Source organism: Calonectris borealis, chromosome 8, assembly GCF_964195595.1.
Source record: "Calonectris borealis chromosome 8, bCalBor7.hap1.2, whole genome shotgun sequence".
NCBI lineage: Eukaryota > Metazoa > Chordata > Aves > Procellariiformes > Procellariidae > Calonectris > Calonectris borealis.
Genome location: NC_134319.1, coordinates 1,687,607 through 1,703,985, shown reverse-complemented (window position 1 = coordinate 1,703,985; position 16,379 = coordinate 1,687,607). Strand labels below are relative to the sequence as shown.

The window sequence follows — 16,379 nt, the reverse complement described above, 5'->3', positions numbered from 1 at the left end:
ACGATGATTTTTCCCTTTTCTCCTTATTTTTCTTATTCAATGGCACCATCTGAATGATGGAAATTTAGACTGATATCACACACGGAAACAATTGGGCTGAAAAAGCTGCCTTTTCCCTGCCCATTCTGCAACTGCAGTGAGAAAATGCCCTGTGCGCTCTCCTGAATAGCAAAGGGATTGCGCGGGGTGGGTCGGGCTGCAGGTGCTGAGGGTCATGCAGCCCTCCCCGACGCCCGCATCGGATGGGGACTGCGGCAGCCCCTGTGATGCAGCAGTGGGACTCCAGGATTGTGGGCAGTGGTTGCATAGGAGCACGCAGCCATAAAGGAGAGCAGAGCTGCTCCTTGGCCAGTGCTTGTCCCTGGGTGCCTGAGCAGAAGAGCATCATGGATGCATTTTGTTTTTCAAGTACGCGCACCTGATTTGACTGGGTTTCCGATCACAAATGACCGTCTCTCATTTTTAAGGTCCGGCAAGCCAAGCTGCCGTTGGGAGCACATGTCCGAGCGAATGCCCCGGTGGGGCTGGGCGGCGGGTGGGTGCCAGCGCCGCGCCCGGGACCCCGCAGGGAGAGGTGGGTGGGTGGGTGCAGCGGTGCCGGACCTCCGGCACGTTGGGCTTCCCTCGTCTGAGCCCAACACAAACGTCTGCTGATGGCGAGTAACCTCTGGCATGTTGGGAAAGTTAAGCCCATAAGTACTGCCCTGAATTAGAGCTTACAACTGAAGTAGCCCTGCTGAGATCGGTCTCCATGATTAAATCTGAGAGTAGAATCATAGAATCATGGAATCATTAAGGTTGGAAAAGACCTCTAAGATCATCGAGTCCAACCGTCAACCCAACACCCCCATGCCCACTACACCATGTCCCTAAGGGCCTCATCTACACGTCTTTTAAATACCTCCAGGGATGGGGACTCCACCACTTCCCTGGGCAGCCTGTTCCAAGGCCTGACCACTCTTAAGAGAATCTATCCCCAGGAGATACATCTCTGAACACACCCCGCTGCAGGCAAAGCATCACTGTGACTGGTTTTGGACGCAGCACATTTCTTATCAGGGGCAGGACGTGCCCACAGCCACCCTGCCACCGTTGAAGGTGGACCCAGTCTTGCTGAACTCCTCATAAAGGAGGTTCTGAAACAAATATGATCTCTTGAGCAAATAACCACAAGATAGTAATGAGGTAAGCAATCTTAAGGATTAAAAGATTCAGTTTTCATCCTGAAGTTTTGGCTCCACGTGGGGCACTAAGTGCTGCAAAGGTGCAGCCCGTGCAGCAGTTTCTGAGCACTGCTCACCCCCGCCTGCATCTTCTTCTGGCTGGATAATCCCACCTGGCTCATCTCCTTAAGCGGGAATAGAAAGGGCAGCTGAAAAAAAGAGATCAAACAGCAATGAAAAATATTCAGCTGAGTTCGTGAAACTCCTGGCAGTAATGGACTTCTCTTCTGCATCTCATGACGTGATTTCTTTCCCTGCCCTACTGCTGATCACTGGGTTTAACGTCAGTCCGTGTCCTCCTGCCCCTGCACGCTCAGCCGGCATCCTGCTGAGCTCATCCTGGGAAATGAGATTCTCGCTCTTCTCCTCACCCCATAACTTCAATGCAGACTATAAAATGTCTGCAGCAATGCCAACGCCAAGCTGGAGTCACCTCCCTGCTCCTACCTGCTGTAATCTAAGAGGGTTCCCATCCTGGATGATGAGGGGGGCTGCCAGGACAGACGGACGTGCTCGGGGCGGCAGACAATAATAGGCGCCCAGAGGTGGCGGCTCAGGGCTGAACTTTGCTTTCAAACCTGAGGACCAGGGATGTTTCTCACAGCTCTTGTCCCGCGGGGTTACACCAGTATATGGTAATGTCATCTCACTTTTTTTTTTTCTTTTTAAAAAGATGTTAAAGTATGTGGAAAGACTTGAAAATCTGACCTGCAAACCAAGGTGTTCAAAGCCAGAGTGAAAATCAACAGCTCCTGATGGTTGCTGCTATTGTTCTCAGGGATAATGGGAGAGCGGCAGCACAGGCTCTGATTCATAATTTGTCAACCCACAATGTTTACAGTACTTAGGCTGGGAAAAATACCTGTTCACAGAAACGATCCTCAATAGGCTTTGCTTTCTACTTACTGCCATTGCTTAGTAACAGCTCTATTTTTAAATGCTAAGAGGGTATTAGACCAAAAAACATGAAAGTTTACTCAAACTCCCATCTAATGCACGTTAAACTCCACGGGGATGTGGCCGCTGGTCTCGGGGGAGCTGGCCTGCGCACAGGCGGGCTGCGGACGTGGTCAGCCCTGTGCTCGCAGTCGGGGGGGCTGTCGATGCCAAGAGCTGCCCCCACCAACCTTCAACTCTTCCAGTAGAGTTTAAAAAAAAAAAAATCAATAAAACCTGTGCACTCGTCAGTGTCGTCAGCTCATGGTGTCCTCCCCGAGCAGGCAGGTAAAACCTGGCGAAATGAGTGATGGGACTTTCCTAGTGCAGCTACGGGTGGGCTGTTGAGGAAGGAGAGCGTGGATGCAGAGCGTGGAGCTTGGGAAGCAAGAGTAGGGGCAATCCGGGGCACCTGCCGGCTGCCCTCCTTCCCTGGGTGATCTGCCTCCACCCAGCGTCACTTTGGAAAGAAATCTCTTACAGCTTCTGCTAAAATGTATTTCCAGGAGTATCCAAATCTCCTGGAATATCGTCCTGAGCATCTGATTTGGGAAACTGCTTTTGCAAGTCCCGTGGAGTCGGGAGCGCAACCCGTCCATCCCGCTGCCCCGGCCCCCGCGCTGCCCCGCAGCAGTGCCGGGATAGCACCAGCCACGTCCCGCCCGCGTGATCGTCCCTTGTCAAAAAGATCAAGGTAAATGGGATGAGTTGTTTTGGACTAAGCCCTGTGCACGATCCACCGAAGGTCATAGAAATGGGATTTGCAATGGGCAGCGTATTTCCCCCCATCCAGGTCTAGTGATCGGCATTTATTAGTTCTCCCTTCTCCAGCATAGAGCAGATAAACCCACTGAAATCCCTCGGGGACATAAAAGTGCTTGGCCGAGGGAGAACCCAGTGCCAGTGACGAGTTGGTATTTCTGCTAACAGGTTGTCCGTAAAGACTCGTGCCACCATCACCTATTGTTGTGGTTTTAGTACATTTATACAAGGGATATGATATTAAATCAATTGTTTTATGGTTGATTAAATGCCAAAAGAAGGCTCAGGGTTTTGGTAACTGCAGAGCCATTTACTGTGTATACATTTGATTGCCACAAATATCATTCCTGCTGCAAAATGACCATAATAAGGAAGTAATAAACCAGAGCATGAATGGCTGCTTTATTTTTTGAGATATCCCAGTGATGCTGTTTTGGGAGCCCTGCCAGGCTGCAGCTGCCTTCTGCTGCCGGCTCCTCTCCCCCTGCCCGCAGAGGGTCCCTGGAAGTGCGGTGCCCTGCTGGGAAGTAGAAACCTGTGCACAGCAACTACTCAAAACCCATCTACAGATAGAAAAGTAGGGCGAGTTACCAAATACCCAGAATCCCAGAAATGATTTAGAGCATTTTTGATAGATGTGAATAGTAAGAGGATGTCAGGAAAATATGTGTTTTTTAAAAAAATGATGAAAGGTATGTTATGAACAGAGTCCTGAGAGTGAAAATTGCAGTTTCCCGGGACATTTAAAGCCAGAGTGATCATAACAGTGAACCTTTATGGAGCAGTAAACTGGATCTCCTGGTAGATGGCTTACATTGCTCACGTCTATGAAGAAATATTTGCCCTTGGACGTATTCTGCAACCATGGTGGTCTTGCCATCGAGTCCTCCTTTGCGGCATTTCTTTCAGTGCAGCTTTATGAATCCTCCTTCCACACACTTGCACACGTGCTGTTTTGCACACCAGCTGGCTGTGCATCGCCACGTACTCGCTTGTGAGCGGCACGAAATACCCGGCACCCCGAAGCAGAGCGCGCCGCAGGTTCTGCGAGCAAGCCGTGCTCCCGCTGGTGGGGCGACCTGCCTCCACGCCGCATCCTCCGGACAGCTGGCACCGTCTCCCCTCCTATTGCCGTGTCAGTCCGTATCCGGTATCCGGCGCAGGATTATTATTTACCACTAATTTGTTCTTGCCCATTGGGATCTGCAGCATTTTGGGGCTGGAAGCCTGTCCGCAGTGGGGGCAGCTGCTGTCGGGGGTCTCGGCGCGGGCGCCTGCTGGCAGCTCTCCCTCCCGAGCACCTCGCCTACACGGCGTATATTTTAATTTTAGAGGTAGAAAGAATTCAAGTATCTTAAAGGTCAGAAGGATATGAAACAGGGAATAAACACAGACTGTTTCTGTGAAAATATAATGGAGCACATGGTGAGTATTTGTTACTGCTGCAGTATCTGCAATGTATTTTTGACACACGCTTGCTGCAGAGTGCAGCCCACTGCAGCAAAGGAGGGAAGTCGAATTTTCTTCCCTCTGCGCTCGGTGGAAAGCGCCGTGTGTGTGCTTTGATGAGAGGTACAGCAAAAATGTAATAGCCCACAACTTTGCCAGCACTGACAGAAAACACTAGTAGGAAGCCTCTGCATCAAAGCAATTCTAATTTCCCCATGTTAGCAGCGGAGTTAGGAATGACCTTCATCTGCTCTTCATACAGGCGGCTCTGACAGGGAAAGTCATGCATGAATTGTGGCAAATTTAGATGAAATTATGGATTTGAGAGACAGCTGTAATTAAGTTTGAAGCAGACATTTAAATACTTTTTGCTGGATCGACCTAGAGAGCTCAGCCTTCTCCAGGGTGGAATTTAAATGGTAGCGAAGGCTTTTATGAACCACCTGAACAACAGACCTTAGGAGACAGGTACACGGTTTGGAGGAAAACAGAACAGAAGCGAGAGAACTGGTGACTCTTCTGACCACAGCCCTGATCCCCATGGCCAGCACCGAACGTCGCCGCATGTTGCCTGCAATATTAACATTTAGAGAAAATATAATCTGAAAGCGATTGCAACATCAGGAAATGAATAAGTGTCTGGGCTTACCTCGGCGCTCTTCTGGCCTGACATTTCAGGGTGGCTGTGAGCCAGCCTGAGTGGGGCTTTGCCCCAGCCCTGTTGTAGCAGCCTCTGCAGCCCCTTCTGCCGGGGGGGTGGGGGGTGTGCAGCCATGGGTCCCCCGAGCCCCCCAACCCCCCCCGGCATGGCCGTGGGCTCCTGCAGGAAGAGTCACAGAGCAGGAGATGCAGGCTTGTCCCAGCTCCTCTCAGCTTCTTTTGTCTTTCTGACGAGAAAGCCCAGGTGAACTTTGTTGCTTTATTGTTGATATGCAACCGTGCCTCCTCTCCTAACGAATCTCAAGTGGGTGGAGGTTCAGCTGCTCACGGTGAAAATAACCTGGGAAGTGACCCAGGGCGTGCGGGAGCAGGTAATTCCTGTGGGGAGCGGCCGTTCGCTGTCCAGCCAGGTCCCCCCGCCGTGTCCTGGCTGCAGCCCCCAGGCAGCAAACCCCTTGGGGAGGGTGGCGGGCTGAGTCCAGGAGCACGATCCTCCAGGGACCCGCGGAGGTGTTTTAATTTTCCCGGTAGGGAAGATGGGCAGTTTAAGGTGCCTGGTCATTATATTTTATAACAGGTTTCTAAAGTGCTTCCAGATAATATAGATTAAATAATTTCACTATTAAGGAGAAGAAATAAGTTGTTCCGTTTTGAAAAAGGGTTATAACTTTTGATGTTATAACCTGCTGATGTCATACACTTCAGCAAAGTTAACTTTTCCCCTTACCTGATCCAATGTAATTTCAATTTTTTGACCTACTACAGGCTGCAAATATCCAAAGCTATTCCAGCGAGTTCCCCCGCCCCTCAGCACCGATCGTCCCTCGCTCCTTCTCTCCACTTGCAACCCATTTTTAACATCGACCCTTGCCGAAGCCTCACAAAGCCTCACAAGGTTGTCATACCCACAGCCTGCCGTCAGAGCTCACTGCAAGAGAGGAAAGCTCACAAAGTGTTGACACAGTTCTTGGTGTCCTCCTGATGCAAGAGCTTTTGCAATAGCTCATTGATAATGGTAAAACCCAACCGCATACTGGAGATCAAGAGTGAGGGTGCGTACCCGGGTGGCAGCCTGCTCTTGGGAGGGAGAGCTGCGCTGCGCAAGGCAAACTTGGGACCGAGTCTGGTAGTAGGCTGCTTTTTGGGTTTCCATTTCAATCATACTTTTTCACACCTCTACACAGTATCCTGTGACAATCGGGAGAGTGCAAAGTTCATATAAATTCTGTTCCTGAGACCCGCTCCTTCTTCTGACGTGCCATGGCCCCATCACTCTGCCCGCCAGTTTTTTCCACGGACAGAGAGACCTCAGGGCCTTTTTCTTCAAAATGCCAGAAAACGGGTAAGCGCCCGCTGCCTCCCAGCCACACACGTCTGCCATCCCTTTCACGGGAAGGCCAGGAGCGGCGGTGGCGGTGCAGCGATGCGCCGACTCCAGACCCAGGCATGGATGCTCCTGCCCGTCCCATCCTGTCCCATCCCATCCTGTCCCTCCCAGCTCTCTTTTTCCCCCAAGTCTCCCAAGAAGATCCGTTACTGATAGTTTATGTCTTTTCTGAAGTTACTGATGCTTTTTGCCAAACAGTGCACTGACAGGTCCCTTACACGCCCAACCTGGAACCACCATTACAACCTCGCAGCACCCAGCTGGATTTTTAGTTACTGTCCACTGTGGCCTGCTTAAAAGGTGACATAAAAATCAGCATCCATCTATACCACAACAGCCCATGACTCATCTGCTCTTCTCAATCTTAAAATTAAAGCTTCCAGAAATGGAGATTGTCGTTTTCTGGGAATATAGAAAGTAGCACTTGAGAGGACTTAGTACAACCAGAAGGGAAAAAAAAAAATACAATGGGACTTCTACAGGGAAAATTTTCAATGCTGTGTAGCACCCCCATTTATTAAATATAAGGAACTGTGTCCTTAATGACTGTTCCTTCTCTATATATTACAGACTCTTTAAAAATGAGAAGAAAAAAATAAGTTTATTTCAGGGTTAGTAGTCTTAAGGATGTGCTCTGATTTACCACACTGTCTTCCCAGCTACTGTGACTCCAGCAGACACTAGTGAGCCCAAACCTGCAGATCCCCCTCAACGAATGCATCCAGCTTTCCTATAAAATTTGCTGAAGGAATTTCATTATTTTAAAACTTTCCTTAGCCAGGTCTACAAATGAATAGAAATCAGTATGGAGGGGGACCATTTCTATAAGCATGTCAGTGAAAATACATGTAAGTACACATGGTGAAGCCCAGGCTATGGACTTGTTCAACTAATCAACTTCAGTTTTGCATTAAGCAGCATTTAGGGATATACCCAGGATCCACATTTTTTCAGAAAGTGACTATTTTGGCCTGCTCTTTATTCGCCCCATTTGTCACATCTCCACTGGAGTTAGCGGAAGCGAAAGCACTATCAAACTCATGTAAGACTAAGGGAATCGGGGGTTTAAGATCAGCAGTGATTCAGGGTCCCTGATGCTCTTTGTATGGTATTCAGTCGCTTCAACGTTATTCACAAAGAGGAGCGATAACACATACACACCGATAACCGGTTAATAGCAGCATCGGGCTTCTCTCCCACACCCCCGTGTCCCCCCGCAGAGGGATGCCGCAGCCCAGCCTGACCAGGTGCTGCTTCGCTAGCGATTGCCTGGTCCCAGAGGAGGCTTCACTGCTCACACGGCCGCTTCGCTGCGCAGCACCGGGCAGTGCAGCGGTTGCTGGCACGCAGCAAAGCTTTGCAAAAATACAAGACTACATTAAATCGGCTTTTGCCTGTTTGGATGCAGCTACCCAGCATGGCTTGTTGTGCCAGCGACAGCAATGCAGGGAGGCACGGAGAGCAAGTCCCGCCGTCTTGCGGAGCAAACCGCGCCACGAGCCGTCCCCAGCCATTTGAGAGTGTCTGCATTTTTTTCTCTCTCTGAGGAGCACACAGGGAAAGGCGCTGGGATGGCTGGAGTTACAGGTACTGCTGCCATTCGGAAACTGTCGCTCCCTCGCTGCTTCTGGGCCATCTCGCTGCGGGGAAGGATAAGCAGGTCCCACGCTGCAGCCCCAGGCTTCTGAAACAGAGCTGCTCCCCCCGCGCTGCCCCAGGCAGGGGTGGGCTGGGTCCCACCTCCCACTGTACACCCGGGGTCCTGCGCTGGCTGCCACCTCTGCAGCATCTGCCCCGAGCAGTCCCACCTCTACATCGACAACCAACCCGGTAGCCCATTTCAATGATTAGTCACTGACAAGGTTGAAGCCAGAGAAGAGAAAACCCTCTGTACTCCTAATTCCACCATTGCCAAGGCCACACGCACAGGAGGCACAGGGAGAGCTCCACAGATGCTGCTAAAAGACAGGAGTTTAGGGAGGGTGACTGTAAGGGGACAGGCTGGTGACACAGGTGGGAATCGCAGTAATGTCAAGCAGGAGACAAAGCCCAGCCCGGAGCTGAACCTCCCTCCCACACCGTGCCCTGGCCATGCCCTCCCCGGGCCCCGGCTTGCGGGGTTTTTGCCCCCTGGAGAAGGTTCCCACCCACCCCTTCTGCAGCTCCCCCGTGCATTTCTCCCACTCCACACTTGTCTTTACCTCGGAGAAAGATCTGTTTGTACTTTGTAGGTAAGGACTTGGTTCTTCCAGGGTTTTTCCAGCTGCAAGTCTTTTTGCCCTGCAAAATCTTGGAGGTTTTCAGGAACATATAGGAAGGGAGAACAACTCCCCGTTATAACAAAAAACCCCATATCTCATGCTACAGTGGATCTCCTGGGAGACAAATTTCCATCACCTGCCTACCAGAAGCTGTCCCTGCCGTACCCATCGCTCCTGTGCAGACTGCAGTTTGCCTTCTCTGGTGTGCACAGCACCCGAAGCGTACCTGCATTCGGCTGGCACCGGTTTTATGTGCAACTGGTTATAACAGCAAAGGCTCCTTCTCTTCTGTGATGTGTTTCTACTGAAAGAATATTTTATTTCATGGTCATTCCCTGCAGGTAACCCTAAGGGTACTGCAGGCAGGACTCCAGCTGGTGCCGTGCCAGAAGCCGAGGAGGCTGTAGGTGCTCTCTGGCCGGCTGCAGTGGACAGGGAGACGCTAACATTGAAGACCCCTCCCCATTTCACTGCTGAACTCAAACTAGTGAATACCTGCTTCAAGCAGCACAAAAATGTTGGTGGAGCAAAACTTTTCTGGGCCAAATTTCAGTTCCCACTCTGGAGATGGCAAGAGCAGGAGAGTCTGGGAGCTGCCCAGGCCGGCCTGTCCCCAGAGCAGGCGTTCCTGCATCAGCGATGGGGAGAGGTTATCTGCACCGAGGGATTAGCCACGTGGAACAGGGATGGGGAACTCACTGCTGGTATAAACCTCCTGTGATCCTCTTCCAGCTCCTGCTAAAGGCTTTTCCTCTCTGATGCCGGGCAGACCCCGCGGTGCTGGAAGAGCAAGGTGACGACCTTACACAGCACAGAGCAGGCAGGCTGTGAAGCCACCCTGTCACCGAGGAAAGCACGTGCCATTGTCACGGCCTGCCCAGGAGCCGTGCTCGGCAGCGGCTGCCCCAGCAAGCACAGCTCTGCACGGGGGAGAGGCAGAGGTGGCCAGCAAACGGGACACGCCAGGGGCCATGGCTGCTGCTGAGAGTTCTGCTGCATTTGGAAACAAAGAGTGAAAACAAACAGGCAGAGCAGCACCTGCGCTTGCCAGCTGCAACAACTGCTCTGCAGAACACCGGGAGAAGCTGCAGAAAACCCAACAATTGACAGGTCCTCAGCATCGCTCCCAGGTGCAACGCAGGTTAGCTAAGGGGAGCAGAGGTCTGACATCCAGGCGCTTGTCCCTTTCCCTCCCACAGTGCCTGGATGTCCCCGGTGATGGAGGACAGCCTCCACCCGCGGGAGGATGCCCCTGCAAGGTCTTCCCCACTGCTGTTTTAGCCTGTGGCCTGCGACTCCCCAGTCCCGCGGCGGGGATGCTGAGCCACCTCCCATCGCTTTCCCGCGCCGCTCCCAGGAGGCTGCGAGCCCCTCCCCACCGGCCCCGGCCCCCGCAACTTATCAAAAGTGAAGAAAATGGCTCCTGCCTTACGGAAAGGAGGGAGACCGCGGGCGGGCAGGGCGGGAGGGCGCTGTGCGGCAGCCGGGGAAGGCCAGGGGGAACGGGACCGATGGCTTTTTGGCGTCCCCCCCGCCCCCGCAGCGCGGGGATGCCTCGGCCCCGCCGGTGATGCTCCGGCCGCGGGGCGCCCCGTCGGGGCGGGAACGGGCGGCACCGCCTGCGCGCATCGCACCGCACAGCTCCCCACCGCACCGCGGGGAGGGCGCGGCCGCGGCACGCCCCCTCCCGCCCGGAGCCGCGCCGCTCCGCCCCTGCGCCGCCGCGGAGCGCAGCGCGGGCGCGCACCGGGACCCGCCCCGCCGCCGCCGCCTTTGTGTCTGGGCGCCGCCCCGCGCAGGGAGGCGGGCCCTGCGCGGCGGGGCCGGCGGGCGGCGAGCCGCGGGCGCGGGCAGCCCTCGGCGGCGCCCCCGCAGGCTCCGCGCCCCCGGACCGCGGCTCGGCCGCGCATGGACGCGCGCTCCCGCCTGCACCGTGAGTACCGCCGAGCCGGGGCGCGGGGGGGTCCCGCGGGGTGACAGCGGCTCCCGCCGCCCACGCCCCCGGTGCAGGATGCTGCCGCGGCGCGGGGCGTCCCCGGGGTGTCCGCGGCCGCGGAGCGGGAGCGCCCGGGCGCCGCGGAGCCTCCGCCGAGGACAAAGGAGCGGCCGGGAGTGCGGCGGGGCTCCCCTCGGTGCGCAGCCCTCGGGCACGGACCGCACTGGGCGCCGCCGCCCCCGGCTCCCCGCGGGGCTCCCGCACCGAAACGACATTTCTGGTGTATTTTCGCGGTCGTTCCCTTCAACCTGCCTGAAATAAGGCACCGGGCTCGGCACAGCTCCTGGAAAATTCTGCGCCCTTTCCAGTTTCTGCCCCTTCCTCCCGAAGCACCGGCGGCTCGGGGAGACGCGGCGAGATGCAGCAGTGCCGCCGAGGCAGGGAAAGCGCTGCCTTCCCAGACCCCGGGTGCCTTAGATGCTGTCATCCCTCTGCTGACACAACCCCATTTTTAAATCTTGGCCACTTCGAAGAAGGCTAGCGTGTGCTGGAAGTTGCTTGCCGAGGGTTCGGGGAACCTCAGGGCAGTGGGTATGAGCTCATACTTGTTCCTGGGGAATTTAGAAGAACCCCCCCGGCTCCTGGGCAGAGGGCTGGGCCGCAGGCGTGGGGTCTCAGGGCCCACGTCTCCCCCCGACCCATCTCCAGCCGCGGCACCCCCGTCTCCCCGGCGAGGGCAGAGGGGACAACGTGTGCCGAGGGGTCCGAGGAAATGGCCGGGCTTGCTCGTTATTTCTGTGAGGCTGGTCTGGGGAAGGGTGACAGCCGTGAAAGCACTGTGGAAAGTTCCTTGATTTTTGGGAAATAAAAATGGTACGCATCCTGGATATTTTTGGTATGCCTATCAGTCCAATTAAATCGCTTCATTTTGGTTTTGTACATCTGTGATTTTCAGTTAAAAAACTCGGGCCACGTGCCGTTCTTGGTTTTAACCTCAGGTGTTCTGGGTAATTATAATCCTTAGGAACAGATGAAATATAAAGCATTTTCCTCATCATTACATGACAGGAGAAGTGACTTAATCTGGTGGGTTTTGCCGTTACGCATCTGTTCGCTCAGATACTCGACAGAGGATGTATGCTTGCCATGGCAACCTCCACGTCGCATAGTGCAGCCACTTTTTTGGAAGTAGCAAGACTTGTTAAAGAAATAGGAACTGCTGATTTCAGTGTCTTCATAATTATAAATAAATTGTGCATCTTGGAAAACGTGACCTCTTTTTCGAGAATGTTAATGTTGCTTCAGTTCATCGGTATGGGGAAGGAAAGGGAATCGGCCTCCTGAGGAGGTCATGTATTTTTCTTTCCATGCAACCGCAGTGGAAGAAGGTTTCTTCATTTTTCAAACAGTATTAATTACTGTTATTTATTTCAAACCCATATTAATTTAATGGTCTTAATCAGATATCTTGGTGTGTCTTGCTAGCTTGATGTCCATGTGAACTTTAACCTTTGCCAGTATTTGATGTGTAAAACTTTTTCAGTGATAAAACAGGGGATTTTTATGTTCTTTAATTATCTCACACAGGAGGAGCTTTTCTGTGTGTTTTTGTTATACAAATAATACAGAATACTTAAAAAATGGTTTTACATTAAACCAATTTTTGCAGTTCCTGAAGTAACAGCAATCATCACTAATTGCCTGCTGCACACTGGATGCTTAACAAGTAGGGAGCAGCAGTTCGGAAGCAAACACGGCTCGCTGCGGAGAGCCTGGCTGGAGGCGGCTGCTCGGACTCGGCGTGGCCGGTGCTCATGACCGTTGTAGGAGGAGTGGTGCATGGTCATGAGCAAATGCTTCCCTCCTTGGTCCCATAGGAATTTATAAATACTTCTTAGTCATTTGTTAAAAAATTGTTAAAGTAGTAGTTGCTTACAAAATGGGATTTTAAAAGGAAGGTTGTCCATTATCTCTGGAATATTTCAAGACAGCAGCGTGTGCACACTGTTAAAGACACAAAACTTCAGATTAATGAGGAATTAATAGCCCCTGAGGTATTTGCATCTGTACAAAGCTTTGGCTGTGTGCATTGATCTTAAAGCAGAGATGCCAGTGATGCAAATTACAGCAGAGCGTCGAACTTCATCATAGACCAGAGAACAGGGATTAACCCACATCTGAACATGGCCAGTCGATGCTCCCGAGGGAGAGCCGGCTGCAGCGGCGTGGTGGCAGCCCCAGAGCCCCGTGCCCGCTGAGCCGGCCCCGGGCTCCGCACCGTCTCCTGCGCCTGCACCCAGCCACCGCGGTGCCGCTGGGTCCTCTGGCAAACACCAGGAGCTGCTGCCCAGGGGAGGCCTGGGAGCATGGATAGGAGTGGGGGACCAGTGTGCAGCAAAGGTTTCCCAGTGCTTCAGAAATGGTGAATTTCAGCCTACGAGACATTCAACTAACACCGCCCCTACCCTGACCTGCGGAGGGTGACGTGCGAGTGGTGGCTCCGTCCCTGGAGCTGCGCAGAAGCCCTGACCGTGGTCCTGGGCAGCCGGCCCTGGGTGGCCCCGCTTGGGCAGGGCTTGGGCTGGTGACCTGAGAGTCAGACCTTCTGTAAGCGGGTGTAGAAGGAAATGCTTCCCTTTAAATAAGGGTGTATGAATCCATCAGACTGATCACAGGCGCTTTGAAAATAGGCTGGTCCACTCGATGAGTGTCTGAAAGCCCGCACCGATTACCCTGTAAAGTGCAGTGTAGAAAACTGTCCTAGAGATAGTGCTACTTTATAATATAAATTAATGATCTCAGTAGATCTAAGCTGAGCACAGACCAAGCACCTAAATGTTGTATTAAGCCCTATTTAAAGATTTGTAAGAGCCACCGTGTGTCTTTGGTTTTCATCTCAGCTCTCTCTAATTTTAGCGTGGTTTCTGTAGGCTTTAATTTGCCGGCACGGCAGATTGCATCAAATCCTAGGACAAGTCCTTCAGAAGTGTTAGCTTTTTGTCAGAACTTTTTTCCTGGGAATGCAGCAATTTGTTGATGGCAGAGAAATCCTACGTGTTTTACTGTGCATCTTCACTGGGCAGATACACACCTTTTAGTGTGACCTGCTTAGAAGTCGCGGAAGGGTTGAAGGTGGAGAGATGTAATGGTCAGGAGGAAGAAGGCAGGGAAGGAGCTGTGAATTAGGCTGGGGGCAACTTCGTGTAAGAGGTCTGACAGCCCGGAGGAGAGGCTGCCACGGGCAGTTTTGTAGCTAAGTGCAAAATTAGGTAAGTAAAGGAGCATAAAATCCGTACAGCTCGAGAGGTGCTCTGGTGAGGTGGAGCAAGTAAAATGTTAATGGATCAAGTTACGGTGAATAAAGAAGGAAAGGAAGCCATAAGCTCAGGAAGACTGCTCTTTTTATTATAAGGAGGAGAACATTCTTCATCCTTTAGTTCACTCGCCTCCAGAGTGAACGAATACAGAGCTACAAGAGTTTAAGCTTATTGGAGGAAAATGCCTTTTTTTTTTTCCCCCAAATATTTTGCTGGGGAAAAGAAATGAAAATGAGAGCTGGTGCAAAGAAAATCTGAGGAGAGCAAGTTTAACCTTTTGTAAGTGTAGGAGACAGTGGGCAGAAAAAATCTGAATCTGTCTCGATTGGGTGAAGGAGCGCAATACCATTTATTCAGACCCAATAATCAAGATGTGTGAAACAGTCAGGGGGACTCCTGTGGGTCTGCGCTTGCTGTGCAAGTTCCCATGGATGGGAAACAAACACTTGGCTTTACGTCACGGAAATTGTCAGTCATTACTGTTTTTTCAATGATGGGCTTAAGATGTAAAGGCATACTTGTGAAATCTTTGATGCTTAGTTTATCACTGAAGTTTGATGCTTGGAAAATAGGACATGGCCTATAAATCGAGCAATCAATAGAGCAATCTTCCAGGTATAAAAGACGTACTTAACGAGCATTTTGATAAACAGAAATCCATGTGAGCTCAGAAGTTCATGTTGTGTGACATTGCGAGCAGCGTAGCAGAGCAGAGCGTGCCCGAATGCTCACTGATGGTAGGAGTTGGCGGCTGTGGGCACTGACCTCGAGTCACGTCGCGGATGCTCCATTCCCCAGAGAGTGCCGCTCTGAATCGGAGAATCAAGCGGAATTTAAAGCTTTGGTTGACTTGGATTGTTTTTCAGCTGGTTTTAAAATACTGCTTTGTTGTTGTCTTTTTTGGTACTTTTAAAATTTTTACTGCAATTGACTTAGGGAAGATTGTGGAAGCAAGATGACGGCATGCCAGGAGAAAGATGGCATGCCAGAAACTGCCCTGAGAGGAACCCGCTGTCGTAATGGATTTATACCTTCCTTGCGTTATGTCAGGAGTTAGGTGAGAGGCCATCATCGGCGCTGCCTTTCCCTTCTGCAGCATGCATTGTTCGTCTGTAGTGGGTGTTGGGTCCTGGCTGTGGTCGGAGGCGAACAAGCCCTGGCGGGGCTGAGCCGTGAGGCCTCGGTGCCTTTGGTGGCCGAGGAGCGGGGCTGCGGCTGGCAGCTCCCGGTGGCAGAGCAAGGGGTGGCAGCAGCGGCTGCTCTGGCAGGGCCAGGAGCTCTGTCTCCAGCTCTTCCCAGGTCAAACCCACCAATCCCTCCCACTGTCTGCTGCTCTTGCGTCACTTTATTCTCAGATATATTAAAAAAACTCCGTTCAAACGCCACGTGTTCTGTTTTCAACACCACATTCCCACCTTCTCTTCGCTGTTGCCCTTCTCAGTGTTCGACCATTGAAGAGTCTTTCGGGCAGAGGCTCTTCATCCCTGGGAGACGCTTTGTGAGATGCTGTGGTCCTCATTACCCTTGACAAAGGGCGGTGTGACGGGCTGGAGCCCCACCCTGACAAGAGGGAACGTGGGGGTGGTTGCGGGGTGATGCCTGGAGGCTGGGGGAGCTGGGGCTGAAAGGGGTGAGGCTGGGGAGGGGAACGCATCACCCCAGCGGGAAGGGGCCTCTTGGTACCTGGTGGGCAGCTTCACTGCAAAATTAGCATAAAATCTGCTAAAGGTGTTGTTTGAGTGGTGTTGAAATCTCTTTGTGTTTAATTTTGCCTCAGGTATTTGATACACTGATCAAACCGTATGGTGCATGTGTTAGGCGTTTCCACCTCTAGGCATGCTGAAGCTTTAGCTGTTGTTACAATAAAAATTCTTAAATTTTAAAGCCTGAGTTCTAAATTGGTAGCTTTCAGCAGTTCTCTAATTATGTGAGACATTTTTTGTACTTAACAAATGGTTCTTATTCTTGCCAGCACTTCAGCCCGGTGTTCTAGGACTGTGGGTGTCAGGGAACAGAACATATTTCTGTGTCTGTGAATATGATCCCACACGTTGTCTTAAGTGGGAAAATGTTCACAGCCCTTATATGGCGAGGGATTTTTTCCTAAATCCATCAGTGCTTTCTCCTGCAGTAATAACGCAGTTTTATCTTCCTGGTGCTTTGTAGGCTGGATATTGATTATGAACCAGAAATATGAAATGGTCTTTCTTTTTTCCTGGCAAAAGTATCCTGCAGCGTCACCTTCTCTGTCTTGTAAACCATTCAGAAATTGTTTCTAGAAATGACTGATGGTTTTCAACAGCTGATCAATGTATAGGTGCCAAGCTAATAGATAAGTACCTGAGAGCAGCAAGGGTGCTAGTATTTATTTCTGCCTTGCATTGTGCATCTCTTCTTCATCTTCGCCATGCGTTTACATGCTCCTCCTCGTGTTCAGCCATTTTGACA

General features: G+C 51.9%; 1 protein-coding gene across 1 annotated transcript in view; it reads left to right on the top strand.

The window, feature by feature from the left end:
- Positions 1–9,994: 9,994 nt before the first annotated feature.
- Positions 9,995–16,379, top strand: part of LRRC7 (leucine rich repeat containing 7) — a 180,414-nt gene continuing 174,029 nt past the window's right edge. Inside the window, 4 exon segments of the mRNA XM_075155536.1 lie at positions 9,995–10,062; positions 10,064–10,363; positions 10,365–10,513; positions 10,516–10,611. Of these exon segments, the coding sequence (XP_075011637.1) occupies positions 9,995–10,062; positions 10,064–10,363; positions 10,365–10,513; positions 10,516–10,611 (613 nt within the window).